The 25,137-nt window shown below is 45.2% G+C and overlaps 1 protein-coding gene across 3 annotated transcripts in view; it reads right to left on the bottom strand.

Moving 5' to 3' along the window:
• DPYSL2 (dihydropyrimidinase like 2) overlaps positions 1-25,137 on the bottom strand; it is a 118,273-nt gene that overhangs the window by 33,370 nt on the left and 59,766 nt on the right. For all 3 annotated transcript variants that reach the window (XM_061592294.1, XM_061592295.1, XM_061592296.1), the window contains exons 4-7: positions 8,047-8,211; positions 4,174-4,235; positions 2,302-2,382; positions 1,761-1,829 (exon numbers count right to left, since the gene is read on the bottom strand). In XM_061592294.1, coding sequence (XP_061448278.1) covers positions 1,761-1,829; positions 2,302-2,382; positions 4,174-4,235; positions 8,047-8,211 — 377 coding nt within the window. The remainder of the gene's footprint in view (positions 1-1,760; positions 1,830-2,301; positions 2,383-4,173; positions 4,236-8,046; positions 8,212-25,137) is intronic.

The following is a 25,137-nucleotide window of genomic DNA, read 5'->3' as shown; positions in this document are numbered from 1 at the left end:
ATCCCTGTAGGTCTACTTATGAAAATGCACCTGGGGTCCAAATGGATGAAGGTACAACCACATAGAGACAGATGACTAGTATGTTAATTTTGTTCCTCATTTTTTCCATCTTAAAGTTCAGTCTGCCTCACTTCTGCCTCACTTTGCAAACTTTTTTTAAAAAAAGTTTGCATGAAAATTCATGTGCATTTTTGTGAACGTTTCTCTTCAAACATTTTTGCAATTTTCTGTAATATAAAACACTTTTGTAAGTTTTATTTACAAACATACACATTTTAGTGCACACTTTCTCCTAATATATGCTTCTATTCGGTGCACATTTTGTGGTTGAAGCACTGCATCACAAAATTGGAGAAGTACAAATTTCAAAGGACACATTTCAGTTTGCAGTATTTGCTCAGAAAGTAGAAATTAGGTAGGCTTGAAGTAAAATGAAGTACATTTACATTTTTTTTATATACCTTGTGATAGCAAATTCAGAACTTAAGAAGAGCCACCCATGGTGGCCAACCAGACGTCTTTGGGAAGTCCCTAAGTGGAACCTTTTTGTACACCGCCCAGAGAGCCTTCGGGCTTAGGGCGGTATATAAATTAAATTAAATAAGTAAATAACCTGGGCATAACAGCACTCTCCCCTCCTCTGGTTTCCTCAAACTGCTATTCAGAAGCATACTGCCCCAGACAGAAAAGGCAGAATGTAGCCACTGTTGCTAGTAGCCATTAATAGCTATCCTCCACGAATGTGTCTAATTCTCATTTAAAGCCATCCAAGTCGGTGACCATCACTGCCTCTTGTGGAAGCAACTTCCACAGTCTAACTATGCGCTGTGTGAAGAAGTATTTCCTTTAGGTGGTCCTGAATCCCCCACTCTTCAGTTTCACTGGATGTCCTCAGGCTCTATTTTTATCTTGCGAAGTCCCCCTTCATTTGCCTTTTCTCCCCTTCCTAAATTTAAAAAGCCTCTCCAGCAGCTGCAAGTATTTCTAACCCATTTCCCAAGGCAGAAGAGCGGTTACTAAAAGCCACATTAAAACAACACTGCAGCCTTTTCCATGTGGGTGGGGAGACATGGCTGTAAAATGTTGCCTTTCAAGTCCCTGGGCAATGCGCGTTACAGTCCCAGCCTGGATGGATTTAGTCACACCACTCGCACATTGCCAAAACAACTTAACCCACTTTGTACCAGAACTCCTGTGCTTCTTCTAAAACAGATCGCTGTCCCTTCCCATCACCTTTTCCCAGGCGAAGCAATAAGGCAGGAATGGGGAGCCTCTGGCCCTCCAGTGGCTGAATTGCAGTTCCCATCATCCCTGACCATTGGCCATGGCTGACAGTACACCTGGGGAGCCACAAAATCTCCCATCCCTGCTATAAAGGACCTAGAGAACATATCTTGCAGCTGACATGGACAAAGCTTAGCAAATTAAAATGGAACTAGGCCAGAGTTCCCTGGAAAAAGGGATTGACTGTTAAACCGCTGAGAACTGTAGCTTTGTGAGGCCAATAGGGGTTACCTAACAACTCTTAGAGCCCTTACCAAACTACAGCTCCCAGGATTCTTTGGGGGAAACACATGAACGTTTAAAATGGTAAGATGTTACTTTAAATGTATAGAGCAGATGGGGCCTAATCTTGCCCCCATCATGGCCGCTGTAAGCGCAGCCACGGTGCACGGAACACAAGTTCCTCAACTTGGAACGTGATATTTTGTTTTGCAATGGTGGCAAAAGAATGAACAAAAACACTGCAGCACACTCACCTCTTCTGGCCTGCTCAAAACATGCCCCTCGGGGCCAGTGATTCCCAGTTCCAAGATCCTCTGCTGTTCCTAAAAGAAATAGGACACAGATTGCACATATTTTCTTAACCAATGTCAAGGGAGTCTTCCAAGAGTGCTTGAAACTATTTTGCTTGTCTCCACCCCGCCTCCTCACGTGTTGACCATGGAGGCTGGTCCATCAGGGCAAAACGGGCACTACCCCACTAACCTCAGTCTGCCCCAAGCCAACCCCTACCTGCGTGCATTCTTGCTTACAACCAGTCCAGGGGTGGCACTAGCTTCCTCCTCCTTCGTCTCAGAGTTGCTCCTCGTCAAACTTAGCAGGGAGGAGGATGCAGACAAAACTAGAATGACTTGGCTCTGCCTGTCATCGGCTCTGGCTCCACTTGCTGTTGTCATTTCTGATTTCTACCCTTCCAGCCCCCAATGGGCACCCACCACCACTGCAAGTTGAGCCAAGTCACTTTCAGAATGCCCGGAGAGGGCTTACTGCCTCTCGTGAGCTGGAAACGATGCTTACCTCAGCAATGATGTCCCCATTTTCAGCATGAACTTGAGCTATGGCACCAATGTCACGGATCACACTTAGGACCTCATAGATCTTAGAAAGAGAGAGAAAAGATGCCTCACCCTCCCATTCCAAGTTTAAATCCCACTAGGAATCTCAGAACGAGTTTCAGTTATCCCGACCCAGCCATGAAATTTTGAGAACTTCATACAAAAAACATTCTATACAGCCGTAATAATCGAGCAGCTATGTATGTTTGTATCCCTTCCTTCAGCTCAGGAAAGCATAGCTGGAGTTACGCCAGTTCATTCTCAACCGGCGGCCCTTCAAGCTGCCCCCAGGCTGCCCAGCAAGCATCACAGCTGAGCAAGGATTTGAACCTATGCCTCCAATACTATTGCCTCCAATACTACACCAGCTCTTCTCCACTAAATAAAGAACATAGAGCCCTGCTGGATGAGACCAAAGATCCATCGTGTCTAACATCCTGCTTCGCACAGTGACTGAACAGATGTACTATTTTATTTATTAAATTTGATAGTCACTTTTCTACACATATATGTGCATCCAAAGCAACTTACAATTAATGAAAAATTAAAATAAAAAAGTAAAAGATTATATATATATATATATATATATATGAACGTAATTGTGATTAACCCAACAGAGGTTTTTATTGTATTAACAAAACGTTTCAGCTTCCGCCTTCATCAGCTGCCAACATACAAATGCTGTTACCAAGATGGCAGTTATAGAGTTTTGAGGATGGAATGCTCAGAGGGGCTTCATTTGCAGAAGCTAAGTAGTGGTATATATAATTAAAAACAAAACAGGCAGTGGAGCAACCCTTCTTAGGAAGGCTACACAACAGAAGTCCAGGGAACAGATGCCTCTGAGAAAACATGAAGCAGGGCATGAAGCCAACAGCCCACCGCTACTATATTCAGTTTTATGAGCATGAACATCTAGAATCTCTCAACCAGTAGGAAGCTGTGTAGGGCACGGGTAGCCCTCCAGATGCTGTTGGACTCCAACTCTCACCAGCCCCAGCCAGCATAGCTAATGTTGAAGGATGATAGGAGCTGTAGTCCAACAGGCAACGCATTGGCAGTGTAGTGGATGCAGGTGCACCTTCACTGCCCCTTTTTCCCCCGACCGTCACACGCTGAGCACATCTGAAGATTCAGCAGTTCGAATCCCCTTCAGAACTTTGCACTCAATACACAAAAATCAAGAGGGGCAGGGCTGGTGCACACAGGGACACTGCTGGTTGGACCACTGCACCTGTAACTCCTAGTCAGCTTGAACCCTTGTGCATCTTTCTAATGCCGCACAAGAGGGAGGCCTAGTCATCAACTTTCATAAAAGGGTACAGAATTCTAAGGCCTTTTTAGACAGGTATTCCTATTTAGCAGAAGGTGGCTGAGTGGTTTGCCTCCCTTCTCTCTCTCTCTCAAAAACAAACAGTGGCTTGGTTTCCCATGGCATGGGCATCTCAGACTGAAAGAGAATGCCTCATTGGATCAACACTCTGGTTGTAGTGAAGTTTAAAACAATAATGGGAACTCTGTGGCCCTCTAGATGTGGCTGGTCTAGAAGACCCTTAATTCTGTCCACTGGCCACATTGGCTCGGGCTAACGGAAGATAGACTCCAACATTTGGAAGGGCCACAAATTCCTCACCCCTGCTTTTTTAAAAAAAGAAAAACTGAGCCATCTTCTGTGTAGATAAGAACCCTCCCTCCAAAGGTCTTAAAATTTAGCCCTCACCCCAGATCCATCTTTCCAAAAAATAATCATTTTTTTTAATAAAAAAATTGCCCCATGCCCAAGGAACACCAAAAAAAAGCAGGCTGAAGATTTTGGCCCAGCTGTAACACATACCTGAGAATCTGTGAGTTGGAAGTGATCCTTGAAGGCCATATACACCAGGAAAGAATTGACTCCTATCAGAAACAAGAGAGGGAGTGAAATTTAAAGTCCATCAGAGTTCCATTTAATTATGAACACACAAACAACCACGCTGGAACACACCTATGGTCTGCTTTTAAGCCCCACCCTATCACGTCTCTAGCACCTGCCAATTCTGAATGCTACCATATATAACAGTCTGATGTAGAAAGGGTACGATCCATCAGTAACTACCAAATGCAAGCGCCACATTACAAGCCTCTTTCCAAGATACGGAACTCTCTGCTTTTAAGAGCTGGTGCCTGAGTTTGCTCTTTTCCCTGTCCCTCCTTCTCCCTTTTTCCTTGTGTGCCTTGTCTTCAGATTGTAAGCCTGAGGGGAGGGACTGTCTTTTTGCTTTGCTTTTGCTTTTAATTGTTCTGGAAGCCACTCTGAAAGCCATTTTGGCCAAAGAATCAGTTAAAAAGACTTTCAATAAGTAAATAAATAAATATGGGTCAGGATCTGCCAATTCACACATTATTTTTAACTATGGATGCAGGTGCACGATTGGACACACATCGCTAAAACAATCATGAGGCAGGTGGGAGGAGAACTATGACCTCCCTGGTTAAACCAGGAGCTAATCTTCCCTCTTGGTAAGGAATGTAAAACCCATTTAAATGGAAAGGGCCGTAGCTCAGTGGTAGAGCACATGCATTGCATGCAGAAGGTCCCAGGTTCAATCCCTGGTGCTTCCAGGTGAGGGTGGAAAAGACCCCTGACTGAAACCCTGGAGAGCTACCGCCAATCACTGTTGACAGTCCTGAGCTAGACAGACCGAAGGTCTCTTGGTATAAAGCAGTTTCCTATGCTCATTTATTCTGGATGGCATTTGGCTGCTGACTCATTTGTAGTTCTTATGAGTCCCATTGAAGCAAGTCCCACTGAACCCAGCGGAGCTTATTTCTGAATAGGCATGTATTGGATTGCAGCCTTAATCTGAAATGTGCTCAGAGGTATTGCTTTGATTGGCTTTATGAATGATGTATTTGAATTTATTTATTTATTTTTATTTATTTAATTTAATTTATATACCGCCCTAAGCCCGAAGGCTCTCTGGGCGGTGTACATAAAAGGTAAAAGCAGGCACAATATATAAATACAATAAATATAATAACTCAAAAAACAAAAACACACAAACAATACGAGAACCAAACAACATCCAGAATACAACATAGTAATAAAATACTGTAAAAATACACTTTAAAATGCCTGGGCGTATAAAAAGGTTTTCACCTGGCGCCGAAAAGATAGCAGCGTCGGCGCCAGGCGCACCTCATCGGAGAGACCATTCCACAGTTCGGGAGCCAAAACTGAAAAGGCCCTATTTCTAGTCACCATCCTCCGAGCTTCTCGATGGGATGGTACTCGGAGGAGGGCCTTAGATGTTGAGCGCAGTGTACGGGTAGTTTCATATTGGGAGAGGCGCTCCACCAGGTATTGCGGTCCCATGCCGTGTAAGGCTTTATAGGTCAAAACCAGCACTTTGAATTTAGCCCAGAAACAAATAGGAAGCCAGTGCAGACGGGCCAAAACAGGTGTTATATGAGCGGACCTTCTGGTCCGCGTCAACAATCTGGCCGCTGCATTCTGGACTAACTGTAGTTTCCGAACTATCTTCAAGGGCAGCCCAACGTAGAGCGCATTGCAGTAGTCCAATCTAGAAGTTACCAGAGCATGAACGACTGAGGCGAGGTCGTCACTGTCCAGATAGGGACGTAGCTGGGCTACCAATCGGAGATGGTAGAAAGCATTCCGTGCCACTGAGGCTACCTGAGCCTCAAGAGACAGGGAAGGGTCGAAAAGAACTCCCAAGCTACGAACCTGTTCTTTCAAGGGGAGTGTAACCCCATCCAGAACAGGGTGAACATCCACCATCTGGGCAGAGAAGGCACTCACTAACAGCGTCTCGGTCTTGTCTGGATTAAGTTTCAGTCTGTTAGCTCCCATCCAATCCATTATCGCGGCCAGGCAACGGTTTAGTACGTTAACAGCCTCACCTGAGGAAGATGCAAAGGAGAAATAGAGTTGCGTGTCATCAGCGTACTGGTGACAACGCACTCCAAAACTCCTGATGACCGCACCCAGCGGCTTCATATAGATGTTGAAAAGCATGGGGGACAGTACCGATCCCTGTGGGACTCCACAATGGAGAGTCCAGGGTGTCGAGCAGTGTTCCCCAAGCACTACCTTCTGTTGACGACCCACCAAGTAGGAGCGGAGCCACTGCCAAGCAATACCCCCAACTCCCAACTCCGTGAGCCTTCCCAGAAGGATACCATGGTCGATGGTATCAAAAGCAGCTGAGAGATCAAGGAGAATCAACAGGGTCCCTCTCCCCCTGTCCCTCTCCCGACAAAAGTCATCATACAGGGCGACCAAGGCTGTTTCGGTACCAAACCCAGGCCTAAAACCGGATTGAAATGGATCAAGATAATCAGTGTCATCCAAGAGTCCCTGGAGCTGGCCGGCCACCACCTGTTCCAGAACCTTGCCCAGGAACGGAACATTCGCCACAGGTCTATAGTTGTTCAAGTTATCTGGGTCCAAGGAGGGTTTCTTCAGGAGCGGTCTCACTACCGCCGCTTTTAGGCAGTCAGGGACCACAACCTCTCGCAAAGAGGCATTGATTACCTCCTTGGCCCAGTCGGCGGTTCCGGTCCTGCCAGCTTTCACCAGCCAAGAGGGGCAAGGATCCAGCACAGACGTGGTCGCCCGCACCAGTCCAAGGATCTTGTCAACATCCTCAAGCTGCACCAACTGAAACTCATCCAATAAATGAGGACAAGACCGTGGTCTGGATGCTTCATTGAATCCAACTGCTATAATATTGGAGTCTAAGTCCCGACGAATGCAAGCGATCTTAGTTTGGAAGTGTCCAGCGAACTCATCACAACGGGCTACAGATGAATCTATAGTATCCCGAGGGCCAAGATGTAAAAGCCCTCATACAGTTTTAAAAAGCTCCGCTGGGCGGGAGAGTGATGCCTTAATACTGACAGCAAAATAACTCTTTTTTGCTGCCCTCACCGCTACTATATACCACTTAGAAGAGACACTCACCAAGGCATAATTGCATTCGTCAGGAGTGCGCCTCCATCTGCACTCAAGCCTCCTCCTCTCTTGCTTCATCGCTCTCAGCTCCGGGGTATATCATGGGGCTGTATGAGCTCTACATGGGAGCGATCGTGTCAACCGCCCGGGTCATCTCCGTATTCCACAGTTCAACCAGGGCTTCAACAGGATCGCCAGTCTTCTCAGTCGGAAAATCCCCTAGAGCCCTTTGGAAACCCTCAGGATCCATTAATCTCCGGGGGCGGACCAATTTAATAGGTCCCCCACCCTTGCAGAGGGAAAGGGTCGCCGTAAGCCTAAACCTCAGCAAGCGGTGATCTGTCCATGACAATGGGGTAGATGAAAAATCCCCAACCTCCAGATCACCATCTCCCTGCCCAGTGGCGAAGATCAAATCAAGGGTATGTCCCGACACATGCGTCGGGCCAGTAACAAACTGAGACAGCCCCATGGTTGTCATGGACGCCATGAAGTCCTGAGCCGCCCCAGATAAAGCAGTCTCGGCATGAACGTTGAAGTCCCCCAGTACCAATTGTTTATTCCCCATTTACATGAAGCGACACTGAGAGAGGGTGGGGGGGATATATAAATTATTGAAATAAATTATCTTCAAATTTCACAAAGCAAGACCAGATATATATTCACCATGGAAAATAGAATGCAAAGCTTCAGCTAGAAGTTTTTGTGGCTTTGCCTGGAAAACAAAAACATTAGAGGATCTTCCCTTACCATGATCTTTCACCAAGGCTTCCATCTCCTCCTGAACTCCTTTATGCCACTCTGTGATATCCACATGCAAAGAGTAATCGCAGCAGGACTTGCTATCTGCCCATTCTCGCCACTGGTCGAATGCAGAGAGCAGACTGGTGCCTGGCTCAGGAACAACATGATCGACTAAAGAAATTTCAAAAACAAGCAAACACAAACATGGGCAACAATTAATGCATGCTCACAGGGCTTCTTTTTTTTAATTCCCTTAACACTTAAAACAGCGCCTTAAAATATTGTAGAAGTTCATTAACAACAGAACAAATGAAAGAACAAATGCTTAACAGCAGAAGATTCACTTGCCAGCAACAAGCTGCCACATGTCTTTGCGAGCCTTTAGTCATACATGACCTTGGACATGACCCAACCCTTCCCCTTTACACACATGTGTGCAGAGATGGAGAAGGAGTGACAGAAGGGGAATCCCCTTCACACATGTAGTCCTTGAAAAAGTCTTCCCTTTTGGTGTCTGGGATCACACCTCGACACACACAGAGCTTTAAAATTGATGTTTGATTCGTTTTTGTTTATTTCAATGGGACGCTCCAATACGTTTGTCCTGCTGTTATCCTCCCTCAGCCTTAGTAAACATGGAGAGCCTGCCACAGATCTGAAATGGGGCAGCTACACCTGTGCAGCTGGTACAGTTTGTTCTTCAGACATTCGGCTCAACGTGCAAAAGTTGAGAATGTGGCCAGTGGAGTAGACGGTATTCAGGACAGCATCGGCATCAGGGAAGGACTCTGAATCAGGGGTGGGGCCCTCCAGATGTTGATGGGCTACAGCTCCCATCAGCCCCCACCAGCATGGCCACTGGTGAGGGATGGCTGTGCTGTGCCACCCTAGTCAGAGGCAGCATGCTTCTGAAAACCAGTTGCCGGAAGCCTCAGGAGGGGAGAGTGTTCTTGCACTCGGGTCCTGCTTGTGGGCTTCCCCCAGGCACCTGGTTGGCCACTGTGAGAACAGGATGCTGGACTAGATGGGCCACTGGCCTGATCCAGCAGGCTCTTCTTATGTTCTTATGATGATGGGAGTTATAGTCCAACAACTTCTGAAAAGCCACAAGCTCGGTAACTCTGCTTTGAATGGATTGATGTGGCCATAAGATCATAAGAAGAGCCTGCTGAATCAGGCCAATGGGCCATCGAGAACTGTTCCTGACAGTCCAGACATCACAGGCTGAAAGAATACTTTTAAATGTATTTTTTAGTGTATTTGTAACTATAACTGTGTTTCAGAATGTTTTTAACTGTTTCAATAATGCTTTTCTTTTTATTGCTGTTGTTTTGTTGATGTGTTTGTCACGCTGGGCTCCTTTGGAAGGAAGGGTGGGATATAAATTCAGTAACAACAACCGCCAGTTTCCCACAAGAGAGTCACAAGATTTGAAATGAGTTTGGCCAAATCATTCAAATTGCGATTACCACATTCCTAGAAACGTATTGCCATTAAAATGGTTAATTTGCAAGCCCAAAAATTGAAAAAACAACAACAGAACCCATTTTGGTAACAAAGACATGTTCTTTGCATTGCTTGTGAAAGCAGCTGGAGGTTGTGCTCTCCAAATGCCTACCATCACATCAGAGCTATATAATTAGGATAAGAAGAAGTGGTGATGGTGGTACAAAAGCATGAGGAAACTGGCTTCGGGAGTAGGAACATGGCACATGAAAGCAACACTGTCACCACATCTCCCACAATTCCCTTTCAGCACTTTGACAGTTCTAAGCCAAGCCTGGCACCGCTTATTAATTCTCATCTGCAAGCTGCCAGCTGCTTGTAATAAAACATGCACCATTTAAAGAAACAAAACCCTCAGGGTTCTATGCAAATCAACCACTGATGAAAATTGGCAGACTTAAAACCTAAATGGATCCAGCAAAGAGGCTCGCTTAGGTCCCAGCACTGACCATTGTGGATTACCCTGACCATGTGCAGTTATGCCTCTGCTCTTGGCAAGCCCCACATTTCTCCTACCCCACCTCCTGGACTCACAAGACATCTGGGTCTCCCCTGAGCAGCCCATGTCCATGCTGCCTCTGTAATGGAATCTTGGCTCCTGGAGGACTGTCGCTCCGTGGTAAACCACATGCATTGTAAGGAGAACGTCCGGGTTCAATTCCCAGAATGTCAAGTAGGACTAAGAATGTTCCCTACTATCACTCAACCTTTAGCAGGGAAGAGATACATTTTACCATACATGGCACAGCCAGGCAACGCCTCTGCTTCTTACTGTTCAAGCACTAGGAAAGCCACAACCTTCCTGTGTATCTTGATGTCCTTAAAAGACCACAGCTATGGGTTGATCCCCTATAACCTGTCACAATTACACTCTCAAGAGTAACTCCGCTGCCACCATAATTTACTGTTTCACCCTTTATTTACTGTATCTCTTGTGATAGGTAGCCAAACACCAGGCATTATAAACCACACATATTTATTAAACAAAAGAGGTGTTTAAACAAGAATACATAAAGGTCAGGTTCTCAAGCATGTGGTTACAAATAAACATTCTTTAGCTTCTTATAGGTTACGCTCATAAAGTTTGCCTCAAATACTATAAGTGAAGCACTACCTCTCTACTAAGGTTGTACTAGAATTCCTCCCAATCTGGATTTGGACCCTAATTTACCATTAATTAGTTTATTCTCTAGCATCGTAAATTGGATTCTTATGCAGCAACTTACCACAGCTATTCTCAGAAATGGATTTTTTTTAAAAAAAATCTGCCTCTAAGATACTAATATTAAGAATGATAATTTTATCAACCTTTCCTTCATTTATCAATATTTCTTTTCAAAATATAAACATTAATATCAATATTGTTTGTTCAGCAGCTAGCGGACAAAGAACGAACTTGGATAGATACTGGCCTGTAAGGTTGATGGAATGTTTTCGAACTCTCTAATCACTACTAAACTCCCTTCCAACCCACTCTACCTAAGACCCAACTCTATCTGTCAACCGTCATCCACACATATAAAAACCAACCCTCCCCCATTCTCTCAGCCAATCAACACACAGCATTGACCAACATCCCAACTCACTTCCCCCCACCATTCATTCTCTACTTTCCACCATTAACCTAACAGAAAAGTTTACCAACATATTTTACACTCAGCATATAACATTGGAACATCAGTGTCCCCTATCTGAAACCCTGGAGAGCTGCTGGCAGTCAGTGTAGACAATATTAGGTTAGATGGACCAATGGTACTCAGTATAAGGCAGCTTCCTATGCATAACAACCCAAGGTGATCTTTCATCCAGGTATGATCAGCTCCAGACACCGCTGTGTCCAAGGACTTCAGAGCATTATTTCGCCAACTCAAGGCAGAGTACAGATCCCCTGACCTATCTTCATACCCTCACATGCACATGCAACTTTCAACCCCAACCCCCAGAGCATACCTCCAGGTACAATTTCCAGAATGCCTCCTTCCACTCCTGGCATGCATATTGATTGCTGCCTTTGTCTCTTCCCTCCCTTCTCTCTCCCCATGAACAAATGAATCAGCTCCAAATTAAAAACAAAGACAATAAGCCAAAGCGAGACAACAAGGGTAACCACTGTTAGCTTATCAGTGTGGTTTTATGCACCAGAGTTGGCACCGAGCCACTCTGAAAACATTATGTACTTTGGGGTTTTTTTTCTTTCGGTTGGGGAAGATAAGCGCCATTAATGTATCCAACAGGGAACTGCAACAGGCTCTGTGCTATCATATTTATTTCATTTGTTTTATTTTATTTTTGTAAAAAGAAAGCCCAAGGAGCAAACAGGAAAAGCAGAGTTGAAAGAAATCTTTCATAAAGCATCAGCCATTCATAAAGGGAACCAGCGATATTTAAGATTCTACCAAGAACATTAGAAAAAAATCATAGCAAGTTTATCACACCGGTACATTCTAGAGAAGGTGTGTGGAACCTTTGGCCCTCCAGAGATTGCTGAAATACAACTCCCATCAGCCCCAGCAAGCAAGACCAATGGCCAGGGATGATGGAAGTTGCGGTTCTGCAACATTAGAAGGGCTAAAGGTGTAGTGTGTAGTGTAGTGGTTAAGGTGTTGGACTATGACCTGGGAGACCAGGGTTCGAATCCCCACACAGCCATGAAGCTCACTGGGTGACCTTGGGCCAGTCACTGCCTCTCAGCCTCAGAGGAAGGCAATGATGAATCACCTCTGAATGCCGCTTACCATGAAAACCCGATTCATAGGGTCGCCCGTAAGTCGGGATCGACTTGAAGGCAGTCCATTTCCATTCAAAGGTTCCCATACCTGTTCTAAAGGAAGGACAAACTTTTATTCAAAGGATTTATATCCTCTCTTTCTGTCCCTAAGGAAGGGGTAGGGAACTGGCCAGGAGGATTGACCCTTACCACCCCAACTCAGCCATGGACCAACTCTGAATCCAAACTGCAAATGGACTTTGGAGGTACACAATTAGGCAAGGACTTTCCAAGTGCCAACAGTCAGTCAGTGTTTGCAAAGCCATAGGGCTTTGCCACATTTTTACCTGCCCCTGTCCTAAACGGTGTCAGGTAGAGGCAGGTGGGCGTGGCTTAGCAAAAACAGCCTCACAGAACAAATGGGGAGGGCTTCCCAGCCTAATTAAATTTGTAGGCCAGAGACTGCGCACTTCTGCCCTCCAGGCAACAAACAACCATTAACTAACAGAGCAATCCAGAAAGGCGCATATGTGTATATATCCTCTGGCTAATCCTTTGGGGGCTGCATGCCACCAGGGAGTGGGTGACACCCCACACACTCTGGTTCACCCATCCTCTCCACTGGTGTTTCTGAAGAGCAAAAATAGCCGATTGGCACAAACCAGTGTGCCAACTCTCTGCCAAGCTCCACCTTAACTGTTGAGCAGTGTTCTGTAATTGCCGCTTGCAAGCAAAGAGTCCCCCAGTTATCAGGCCACTCATTGACTCAACAGATTCAACAGTCCCTAAATCAAGACAAGCAACTCTACTGTATTTGCAGCCCCACTGGCTAGAATTGGTTCAATTTGTTCCTTGTACAGAGTGGATCTAACTGACCTAAACTGGGCTGCAACTATAGCTAAGCTTGCTTGCCTGGCAGGTCCAAAGGCACTGACGGACATTAGCAGTTATTTTATTTGAAGAGAGATGCTCTCTGGGGTGTCGTGAGAGGAAGCCTTTCACTGAAAGAATGCAAGCTTTTGAGATTCAGAGAGCTATCTGGAGGCAATAGTTAAGCGTGCTCAGTCTACCCTGCATCTATATTTGCTGCTTCGTATAATCATCCTGCTTTTGTGACTAGGGGGGCTTCCAGGCAGTCGGTATTTTCAGGTGTGATTCAATCACATACCAGCAAATTCAGGTTGTGCAATTATGGTTGATTGGGAACAACGAGTGCTCAACAAACCCACTTCCCCAAAAGATCAGACTTCTTGCTATAAGGAAAGCAACCAGGAAGTGCACCAGAAAATGTGGAATAACAAATCAGGAAACAGGTCATCAGGAAGCGCCTTAGATAAGAAGTGAAGGGCCATAGCTCAGTGCTGGAGCACATGATTTGCATGCACAAGATCCCAGGTTCATGCCATGGCATCTTCAGACCGAGGATAAGGAAACAGAACCGTGGAGAGGTGCCGTAGCTCAGGGATCCAGTGCAGGATTTGCCTACACAAGTTCCAGGCTTTGTTCCTGGCAATGCCAGTTCAAAAAGAATCTGACACAGTTTGTTCATTTTATCATTGACATTTTTTAAACAGAAAAGCAGGACAGAAATAAGCAATAAGTCAGTCCTGCAACAAAATGTTGCAGTATAACTTCAAATCCTTAAAATGAAGATTGCTATTTAGAGCTCCAGCCAACCTAGACCTGGAGTCTTGCAGTCCTGCTCAGCTCTCATGGGAAAAGAGTTGTGTGTGAAGGGAGTTGCAGGAGAACAGAAGGGAGAAATGACATCTAGTCTAAAAGACTCCTAGCCAGAAACCTGAACATTTTATAAAAATGGACTGCCTTCAAGTCGATTCCGACTTATGGGCGACCCTATGAATAGGGTTTTCATGGTAAGGGGTATTCAGAGGGGGTTTACCATTGCCCCCCTCTGAGGCTGAGAGGCAGTGACTGGCCCAAGGTCACCTAGTGAGTTTCATGGCTGTGTAGGGATTCAAACTCTGGTCTCCCAGGTCATAGTCCAACACCTTAACCACTAAACCACATTTTTATAGCTATACAGTAAAGTACAAGAACTCCAAAGAGTCGGAAGGAAAAATGTGTGCATTTTCTTTTCCATCCTCCTGAAACATCCCTGTATAGCACAGAGAAGTTTGGGGGTTTTTAACCTCATAGTATGCACCCACAACCAGCCTAATACCCCCTCGTGCACACACAAACACACTTTACAGGATACTCAGTATAAGGCATTCTTCCACTCCCCGCCTCAACGGACACTCTTAACATTCCCAGGCAACGACACAACAGCCCTCAGCATAAACTTAACCATATCTAAGGTGTTCTCAACAATAAACTTACACAATCTGTCCCATGCATGACTCTATAAAGATCCTTCATCCACTACCACCATATATATACATATAAGATCTACTGCTGTCAACACTCTGCATATCAAGACCTTACACTCTGGATCGTGCAAGCACTTGTTGGGCTATTTGGGATTTGTTTGTTTTTAATTTCCGTGTTCTTTCCAGTTTCAAACCTATATACCCTTCCACATACATAGGGATCGCCCCACCATATAGAAAACACTCTCTTATTTGGGGGTGACCCCGATTCACTGATAGGCATGTCCACAACAATTCAATAAACTCAAGTTCACAATAGTCATTCCTTCTGTTTCTAATGTTCGCGTGGCTATAGCCAAAATATACTACCCGTGCAGAAGAGGCATTTTCAGCAGGTGTGGGGAAAGCCCAAAATTTGCAGAAGTTTAAAGTGTGCTTGGGGCCCCCTCTGAAAAGCCCAGTGAGGACTGAGCATGCTCAGTGACTAGAGAATGTCGACTACTAGGGGAGGCGATGGAGTGGTGTGGCTGGAGCCCTGAAGCACTTCACACAGCAACAATTTGTTGCAGGTCCCACTGGTTAATTATTATTTTTTTACTTCCCTCTCCATTTATTTTATACGATGGGTTTCATCCAATACTAGTCCTAATCAGAGCAGACCTGCTGAGGTTAATGGGCAGGACTATCATAGGTTCATTAATATCAGTGGGTTTACTCTGAGCAGAACTTATTGGTTACAACTATGTTTCTTAAAACGCAGGCCATTATTTTAAACTGGAACCCAGCTTAAGCATTTGGGTGGAACGGCAGCATATAAATACAAAAAAACAAATATATAATACTGGATAAATGGGATGCCATCAGGTTTGTGTAACTGGAAAGTTCTTCCCAGTATTTTTTAAAAAAAGAAATATATATTACTATAAATAATATTGCTACTATTATAGGAACATAGGAAGCTGCCTTATACCTAGTCAGATCATTGGTCCATCTTGCTCAGTATAATCTACACTGACTGGCAGTGGCTCTCCAGATTCCGACTGGACATCAGGAAAAACTTCCTAACTGTTAAAGCCATACGACAATGGAACCAATGACCTAGAGAGTTAGTGGGCTCTCCGACACTGGAGGCCTTCAAGAGGCAACTGGACAGCCATCTGTCAGGAATGCTTTGATTTGGATTCCTGCATTGCGCAGGGGGTTGGACTTGATGGCCTTATAGGCCCCTTCCAACTCTACTATTCTATGATTCTACCACATGGCCTTAACCTGGAGGACAGTACAGACATTACTCTGCAAATGAAGCCTCTCTGAGCATTCCATCTCCGCACTTCAAGAAGGATGCAGACAAACTGGAACAGGTTCAGAGGAGGGCAACAAGGATGATCCGGGGACTGGAAACAAAGCCTATGACCTATGAGGAGAGACTGAAAGAACTGGGCATGTTTAGCCTGGAGAAGAGAAGACTGAGGGGAGATATGATAGCACTCTTCAAGTACATGAAAGGTTGTCACATAGAGGGCCGGGATCTCTTCTCAATCGTCCCAGAGTGCAGAACATGGAATAATGGGCTCAAGTTGCAGGAAGCCAGATTTCAACTGGACATCAGGAAAAACCTCCTAACTGTTAGAGCCATACGACAATGGAACCAATGACCTAGAGAGGTAGTGGGCTCTCCGACACTGGAGGCATTCAAGAGGCAGCTGGACAGCCATCTGTCGGGAATGCTCTGATTTGGATTCCTGTATTGCGCAGGGGGTTGGACTTGATGGCCTTATAGGCCCCTTCCAACTCTACTGTTCTATGATTCTATGACTCCAGGGTTTCAGGCAGGAGTCTCTCCCAGCCCTACCTGGAGATGCTGGGGATTGTCCCAGGGACCTTCTGCAAGCAAAGCAGATGCTCCACCACTGACCTACAGCCCTTCCCCAATGTTGGTATTGTAAAAACCTCTTATGTGGCAGGGATCTGCCTTTGAGAGTAACAGACCTGCATGGCTAATATGGTGAAATCAACATGGACAGACTGAAAAATGGGCAGGGCAGAATCATTTTATGGTTTTCTGCTATTACACTGCATTGTCCTCTCTCTCTCTCTCTCTCTCCGTCTGTCTCTCTGTCCCTCTGTCCCTCTGTCCCTCTGTCCCTCTGTCCCTCTGTCCCTCTGTCCCTCTGTCCCTCTGTCTGTCTGTCTCTCTGTAAAAACATCCTGGCTGTGCATATGGCATACCTATTAATAGACATTAGCACAAATATTTGCACCTAGGGATCTCTCTCCACCCTCCACCTTACACTCGCTCGCTCACAAAGGTCTGGCTAATCATTAAAAGCATATAGGAAATTTCCTCCATTATTTTAGTTGGGGAACAGCACTGACAGCAGGGAAACTGTTTCACGTTCACGACTACCCGTTTCAATTGGAACCTTTACTTGAGGGTTGTGTCAAACCTTCTGCACTCTACAGAAAAAGCTTGCTGTTTTGCACACATCGAATACGTCAGAGCCGACCAACGTTACATAGGTCTCAATCCAATTACCGCAAAACAATCCCAAACCTTTTTTTTTTTAGAAAAGGACACACTAAACTCTTAGCAAACGGCTTTTCCTCCCAAAGATTTGCATGTTTTAACACATCTGGGGTTTAACTCCTGGTAATGGGCTTAATATCAACAGCATAAGGTCTGCCAGCAAGTGATGAAATTGTGGGCACTCTACTGATATGAGTTTCCCTCCTGCAAACGGTTTCATTTAAAAAATGTAATTAAAGTCAGCAGTGGGAGCTGGCTGGCTGGCTTCCTCCCTACACATGAATTTTGCTGTTGCTGTTAAAACGTATGCATATGTGAGTAGCAAGGGGCTGACATAATTAGAAAGAGAACAACTGGTAAAGAAGGCACTCTCAGACGTAAGCAACTCTTCCCTGGCCCGGAACAAGAGGCTGAAAGGGAACTGGATCGGACACAAATGTCTGTAGCAAAAGCTGTTAAGGAGTCCAGAAGCTTCCCAACTCATGAAGCCTCATTCAGAGGCTGCATGGAAACTGACTTTCCTTCCTAGAAATTAGACGTTTAGCATCACAGCCTGAATATGAACCAACGTTGCGCCTCACTTGAGCATAACCTACCGAAAATCTTCACCTGCGCAAGACACCAATCTAGGGTAACTATTTTTCTCGCATAGTCTTAAGTGCTGATGTGCCGAGTATATGAAAGCAAGATTTGTATCGCTGGAGGGAAAAACCCACAGGCAATGCACAAGTAGATTTTATTTAAATCAAGAGTGAGGAGCCTCAAGATCAGGGGCTGAAGGTGGCCCTTCAGGCCTCTTTATCTGGCCCTTGGGATTCTCCGCAGGCCACACCTCCTCTCCAGTCCACACCCTCTTCATGTGTTTTTGCCTGTGTGGAATATGTTCTTGAATGCTTCTTGCTTGGATGGATGGTGGATGGACAGGTGAGCATGCAGACGTGGAGTCACTAGCCTGGAGCCCATGGGTGCCATGGCACCCCAAATGACTTCTTTGGAATTCAAGATGTAATACAATACAATAAAATACAATACATTAAGACATAAAAGCAGCAATAAAAATAGAATTAAAAATCATTCAGTGGTCCACCAACACCCTCAGCAATTTTCAAGAGGAACCACTGAGCTAAATAAACTATGGCTTAGCAATGTGCTAACCAGGCCACTTACCTTAATCATGTTTAACACTAGTGGAAGAAAGTGCATCACATCAAGGCCCCCATCTGCACTAACCATTTAACGCAATATTACTCCATCATGGCCTTCCTCAAAGCATCCTGGGAGCTACAGTTTGTGAAGGGTGCTGAGAGTTGTTAGGAGACCCTTGTTCCCCTCACAGAGGAATATTCCCAGATAAGTTTAACAATCAATCCTTCTTCCCAGGGAACTCTGGGAACTTTAGCTCTGTGGGGGCATTAGGGGTCTCCTAACTACAGTTCCAGGATTCTTTAGGGGAAGCGATGATTATTTTTTTAAGTGGTATGATACTGCTTTAAATGCATAGGGCAGATGGCACCAGGTCTCCCGGGTCCCAAAGGGAGAGGAATAGAAAGAGTGATGGGCTTGAGGCAAGGCTGGCCAAGGTGCCAGGACTCCTGGGTTCTTTGGAAAGGAAGTGGGGTAGGCCTAGGCAGCCTGAGTCCAACTCAGGTTGTGGGAACACTCACAACTTGAGTTTAGCAAGCCCTTAGCTTTTATCTATTTCCTGTGTCCCTTTTCAGAGTGAGAAGCATTAGGAATAGAAAATGGGTGCAATGTTTTGATTGGCTAAAAGGGGGTCCTCAGTTAACCGGGCTCTGTATGTGTGTGTTGTGTACTATTTTTAACACAGATACTTCTGAAGTCTGCATACTTGGGCAGGCAGCATCTGAGCAGATGCATTCCTGGGGGCAAGGGATACCTCCTTTATAAGATGCTCCCTGCATTGATACTCACGTTTAACATTGAACAACAAAAGAACTCTGGAACAGATTCAGAGGAGGGCAACAAGGATGCTCGGGACTAGAAACAAAGCCCTCTGAAGAGAGAGAGAAAGAACTGGGCATGTTTAACCTGGAGAACAGAAGACTGAGGGGAGATATGATAGAACTCTTCAAGTACATGAAAGGTTGTCACATAGAGGAGGGTCAGGATCTTTTCTCGATCGTCCCAGAGTGCAGGACACAAAATAATGGGCTCAAGTTGCAGGAAGCCAGATTTTGACTGGACATCAGGAAAAACTTCCTAACTGTTAGAGCCATACGACAATGGAATCAATTACCTAGAGAGGTAGTGGGCTCTCCGACACTGGAGGCCTTCAAGAGGCAGCTGGACAGCCATCTGTCGGGAATGCTTTGATTTGGATTCCTGCATTGAGCAGGGGGGTTGACTCGATGGCCTTGTAGGCCCCTTCCAACTCTACTATTCTATGATTCTATGAACCAGCCTCAAGTCCTGGTTTCAAACAATCCAATTAGCATAAATACTGGGTAAACACTGGTGCCATTTAAATACATTCTATTGTTTATCCTAACACACACACACACACACAAAAGGGAAGAGATATGGAGAGAAAGGTAGAGGAAGGAAATCAGTGTGACAATGTCAGAACAAAGTGGTGAGTTGTAAACAGCACTTTCACCCTGTAGGAGATCTTCTGCTGATGGTAATCAACATAATGCTCTACCATGATTAAGGCTGGCAAATAGGAACATGCTCTGGAGAGTATTACAGCAGGAAGCATGTAATCACATCACCACTCAGATTCAGCTATGGTTAAAAGATCGTCAAATGTTATGTTGCCATTGAGCCACAGAAAGAAGGATCTATGTGCCTGGGAATCATTTGCAACTGAAGTTCCTCTTGCCAAGCTAAGAATAAAACAAAAGCTGTTTAAGACTTCGCTCTCTTTCTAATTGTTTCAAGAATCCTTTGAGAACTAAATCTTTAGGTAAACGGCTTAGAACTGGACGTAGATTAGGAAAAGTATAATATGACACTTGGTGACAACTGTTAAACCAATTGCAGAAGTACCAGCGGTTTGTTTACTTCTTTCTAAACGAATCCAAGGAGACAAATGATGCTACATGTAGTTTTCTGTCTGCTGGACTGAATGCATGGGTCTCTCTTTTCAAAAGGAACTGGATGAGATTCAGGGAACGGCGGAGGCGGGGAGAAACCAGACCAATGCACCCTAGTCTAAGAATGGTGAATACTGTACCAGAGGGATATCATCAGCTGCTGCTGCAGTGAACCACGGATATTTAGTCTGCCTCATCAATTCCTCCCCCCAAATGAATAGATCTGGATCCAAAAGCATTAAATGATCCAAACACACACACACACACACCACTAGCTACTCTTTCTAGCTGCCAAGCCTGATAAAAATAGCCACAATACAGAGAAAACCAGATTCATTTTTGCTCTTGAGATCATCTTTGCATGCATCCAATTAGGTTTCACCACTCCAGGGGCTTAGAATAAAAGAAGAAATCCACATTTTTTTAAAAAAAAAAAGGAACCATCTGTCAGTTTTTATCTTTTTTGGTGAAGCCAGCCAGTTGCTGCCCACTGAAAAAGTCTACAAAACATTTGACACCCAATGGAACACTTTGAAAAAGATGCTGTCTTCTCCTGCTTCATTTTTTCTCTTTGGGAGAACATTGCCAGGAGCATTGCTGGTGGGGAAGGGCTGTTGTTGTTGTTATGTGCCTTCAATGCCATTTACAACTTATGGCGACCCTATGGATCAGCGACCTCCAATAGCATCTGTTATAATCCACTCTGTTCAGACCTTCTAAGATCAGGTCTGTGGCTTCCTTTATGGAATCAATCAATCTCTTGTTTGGTCTTCCTCTTTTTAGTGAATCATGTCTTCTCATTATGTGTCCAAAGTATGATAACCTCAGTTTCATCATTTCAGCTTGTAGTAACAATTCTGGTTTAATTTGTTCTAACACCCAATGATTTGTCTTTTTTGCAGTCCAAGGTATGCACGAAGCTCTCCTCTGACACCATATTTCAAATGAGTTGATTTTTCTCTTATCCACCTTTTTCACTGTCCAACTTTCACATCCATACATACAGATCGGGAATACCATGGTCTGAATGATCCTGACTTTAGTGTTCAGCTCCATATTAAAGCATCTGTTTTGCATGCAAAAGGTCCCAGACTGAATCCCTGGCATCTCTAGGTAGGGCTAGGAAAGCCCCCAGTCTGAAATCCTAGAGAGTTGCACCCAGTCAGTGTGGACAGCCCTGAGCTAGAATGAGTGATGGACTCAGTTTCAGGCAGCTTCCTATGTGCTGGTGCCTTGAATCCAAGTTAAGTCAATCTGGTAATAAATATGTCTGAAACAGAGAGAGGGAGCAAAGATTGGCTTTCATGCTATGGTGCTCAGGCATGCTATGAGGAGGGTTGCAACTGGACACAACGGCCTCAGCTGCAACCCAAATCCTAAACAGCTATTCTGCTCATTCTGGAAAGAAAAGGATGTGTGTTTTGTGAGTGCCTAGCAACCAAAAGATGTGCTCACCAACCACTGCTGGGCCAACCCAAAAGACACTGGAAAGAACCAATCAAAGTTTCTAGGCAACAACCATTCATTTTCAGCAGCACACTCTTTCATTATATTTTTCAAACGCTCCAGTGTTACCCCAGGGAAAGTGCGGCTTTTTTTATTTCCAGAAGCGGCATTATGTCATCTGTGCAGGTCTTCCAAGCTCTGCCATTTTGTTCTTGAATTAACACAACCCTTCTCCGTCTGGGAAGAATCATAATTCTATGGCTCTGCACGCAGAAGGTCCCCGGTTCAGTCCCTGACACCCCCAATGAAAAAGAATCAGGTAAGAGGTGACAAGAAAGATTCTTCCCTGCATGAAATGCTTGAGAGCTGCTGCCAGTCGCCATAAACAGCATTGGATGTGATGAACAGACAGTCCGGTCTGATGTAAGGCAACTTCTTCCTGCAAGGTGAGCTACAAGCAACAGGCAACACATAAGCTGTACATCCCACAGTCGAGCCCTGTATATTCAAACAAGGTCTGGAGCTAAGCGCTCTTAGGAGCTACTTTGACTTTAGTTGTGTCTTGAATAGGGATTGGAGAGGAATTCAGTTCAGTTCACATTTAACGGAGAATCTACAGCATTGCTGCCTTCCAAAACCGTATGCAAACCAAAACACAGCCATCCTTTGAAATTTGCCCTTCTCCGTATTTTGAACTGGAGTTCTCCAGCCAAGTAATGTGCACAAAAATGCATTTGCTAGGATAAAGCGTGCCAAAAAACCATGTATTAGTGAAAACAATTTACAAAAATCCATGGTATTATGGAAATTTGCTTTACAAAAATGTGCACACAAAAATGTGCACGTTAGGAGAAATTCTCACTAAAAAGGCACCTTTCTCTTCTACCCCATCCCCCCTGCCGCCGCCTGACCGCTCACTTAATAGAGAAGTGCAGAGCTGCTCCAAAAAGATAAAAGCTTCAGGACAGCCCCTGTGCTCTAGTCTGAGCCACTGGAGCCTCAAATGGGTGTGCGGAGGCCCTTTGCAAAAGCGCTCTTTGGAGCAGCAATTCCCCATTCTCCTTTCAACACTGCAGCAAGAGGATGTGTGGTGGCAGGTAGGGTTTAAAGCCCTTTGCAAGTCTCACCACGTCCCCCTTTTAAACCTCCAAGATCAGGAGTTTAAAGAGGGAGTAGGGAAAGGCTTGCAAAGCTGGGCAAGTGAATTTGACAGGTGGATGGCTCCATGTGATGTCCTAAGGATATCATGTGATTGACAGGTGGGTGGCCCCACTATCTCCAGATTTGGCCGTGAGGCTGATCCTGATAAAGATGTGGTCTGTGGGGCCAAAAAGTTTCCCCAGCTCTGGCCCAGAGCATGCCAATTTTCATACTATTTTGCCCAGTATTGCATAGCAGCAGCAGCTTGGGTTTTGTTGTTGGTGTCTGTGTTTTTAAAGTTCTTAGTGGCTATGTGACTCAGAAGATTAGGGCTCATGTAGCCACCATGGCAACAACTTGGTGCAATATGGTCAATCAGATCTGGCTTCATATCATCAAGCCAAATCAGAGCGAGGGTGGTGCTTCCTGCCCTCACTCTGAATGGGTAAATACGTCTGTCCGGTTTTGCAGCCTCCCCAGATTATTGCTAAAATATGGGGATAGCATGTTTTTCAGAGGATATTTTTTTCATAAACACACCTCCCCACAATTTTGCTTCAGCTGTGGTCACCATTGTCACCATTGTCAGATGTCAGATATAATTCAAACAATAATTAGAAAAATTAATTCTAGACAGTCTTACATCCTCACTCCTTTGCTTTCACAAACTTAGTACAGGAAAAGGCATAAATGTTGCGAATTTGAAGAGGGCAACACTAACATAAAGACAAAAGGGAAAGAGGAATGGAAAACAGCTCTGGCAAAGGAGTCATGAAAAGGATGGAAAGCAAACCATACCATGGTGCCCAAGGACCCACATTCCCCTCTATCACCTATGTCAGAGATATAGCACTAAAGCAAGTGCTTTGTTTACCCTCCAGCACGAAAGAAGCTTGCATTGATCTGGGCCATTTTGAGATTAAAATATTATTGCACAAAGCACTTAACAGTGGTTGCTTCTCTTCAAAAAAGATGCCAAATCCTTCTGGTCACATATGGAGTATGCTTCCAGATATTGATGGGCTACAGCTCCCATCATCCCTGGCCGTTTAGCCATGCTGGGTGGGTGAGGCTGATGAAAGCTGTAGTTCAACAGCATCTGGAGAGCTCCTCATTGCCTACCCCTGCTATAGGTCTTGAGATGTTCCTTATCCACACACCCCTTTTTTCCCCTTGGCCATCTTCAGATATTAAATGAGGTGGACTTGTACAACGATTAAAAAAAAGGTGCCTCATATGAAAAATGCTGCAACTTGAGCAAGGCATAGGGCTAACCCCATTCCTCCCTTTCCCTCCAGAAGTAGTTGCTTTGGGGCGGACGGAACACAAGCAGGAGGAAAGGGCACTTAGGAACTTAGGAAAGAGTCAGACCATTGGTCCATCTAGCAGAATATTGTTGACGCTGAATATTGTTGAGTTGATGGGTGAACCCATTGGCTCGTGATTGTGCTGGCCTCCTGAAAGACCATTGTCCAGAAGTCTCGCACTCGAGGGCAGCACCACCACATGTGTTCATATGTCCCAATCGCTCCACATCCTCTCCAACAGAGTGGGAAAATCTGGGGATTTATGAGTGGAACTATTGGTGGCACTAAATCTGACTCCCCCATCAGCGACTTCTTCTCATGACAGAGGGAGACTACAGAGGAAGGTGAAGGCGAAGCATCAGAAGAAAGCTGGGAAACTGTGGGAAGGAAGGAACGCACATGGAAGCACCAAGCAGGGCAAGAAAAACAAGGAGAGACCCCTCTTTCATCACAAGCGCGTTTACTGTGCTCCACATCTACCACAGCCAGTTTTATCAAGATTAATTAATACAGAATAAATAACACTCCCTAGTCCTATATTTAGAACTTTGAATTGCTTTTGGGGGGAGGGGGAAGATGTTGCTCTCTAGACTTTGCAGGACCACATCTCCCTGAGCCCAAGGACGATGGGAGTTAGCTGTAGTCCAACAGCATCCAACAACACCTGATCAACAGCAGCTTTCAAAGGTTGCGGACTGGGGACATTCCCAGCCCTACTTGGAGATGATGGCGATTGAACCTGGGACCTTCTCCACGCAAATCATGTGCTCCACCCCCCGAGCTACAGCCCTTACCACTGACCCCTCACCTCGGCGGATTGACACCTCACATGGAGGACCAGCTAGTCCTCCTTAGCCCAACAGGCTGAACTGTACTTATGTAAGCACAATCCAGTGTTGCGGGATGAGAAGCAACTGTCCCTCAGAGGCGTCAGCAACAGCTGAGGCAGTTCAGGAGACACATTTGGTGGGAGCGGTTTTTGGCCCCCAAAGGGGCCACCTCCTTGGAAAACACAAAGCTGCCTTGTACAAGTCAGACCATTCGTCCACCTAGCTCACCACTGTCTACGCCAGCCTTT

Source organism: Rhineura floridana, chromosome 12 (genome assembly GCF_030035675.1).
Source record: "Rhineura floridana isolate rRhiFlo1 chromosome 12, rRhiFlo1.hap2, whole genome shotgun sequence".
NCBI lineage: Eukaryota > Metazoa > Chordata > Lepidosauria > Squamata > Rhineuridae > Rhineura > Rhineura floridana.
This window is presented reverse-complemented; position numbering and strand designations above follow the sequence as displayed.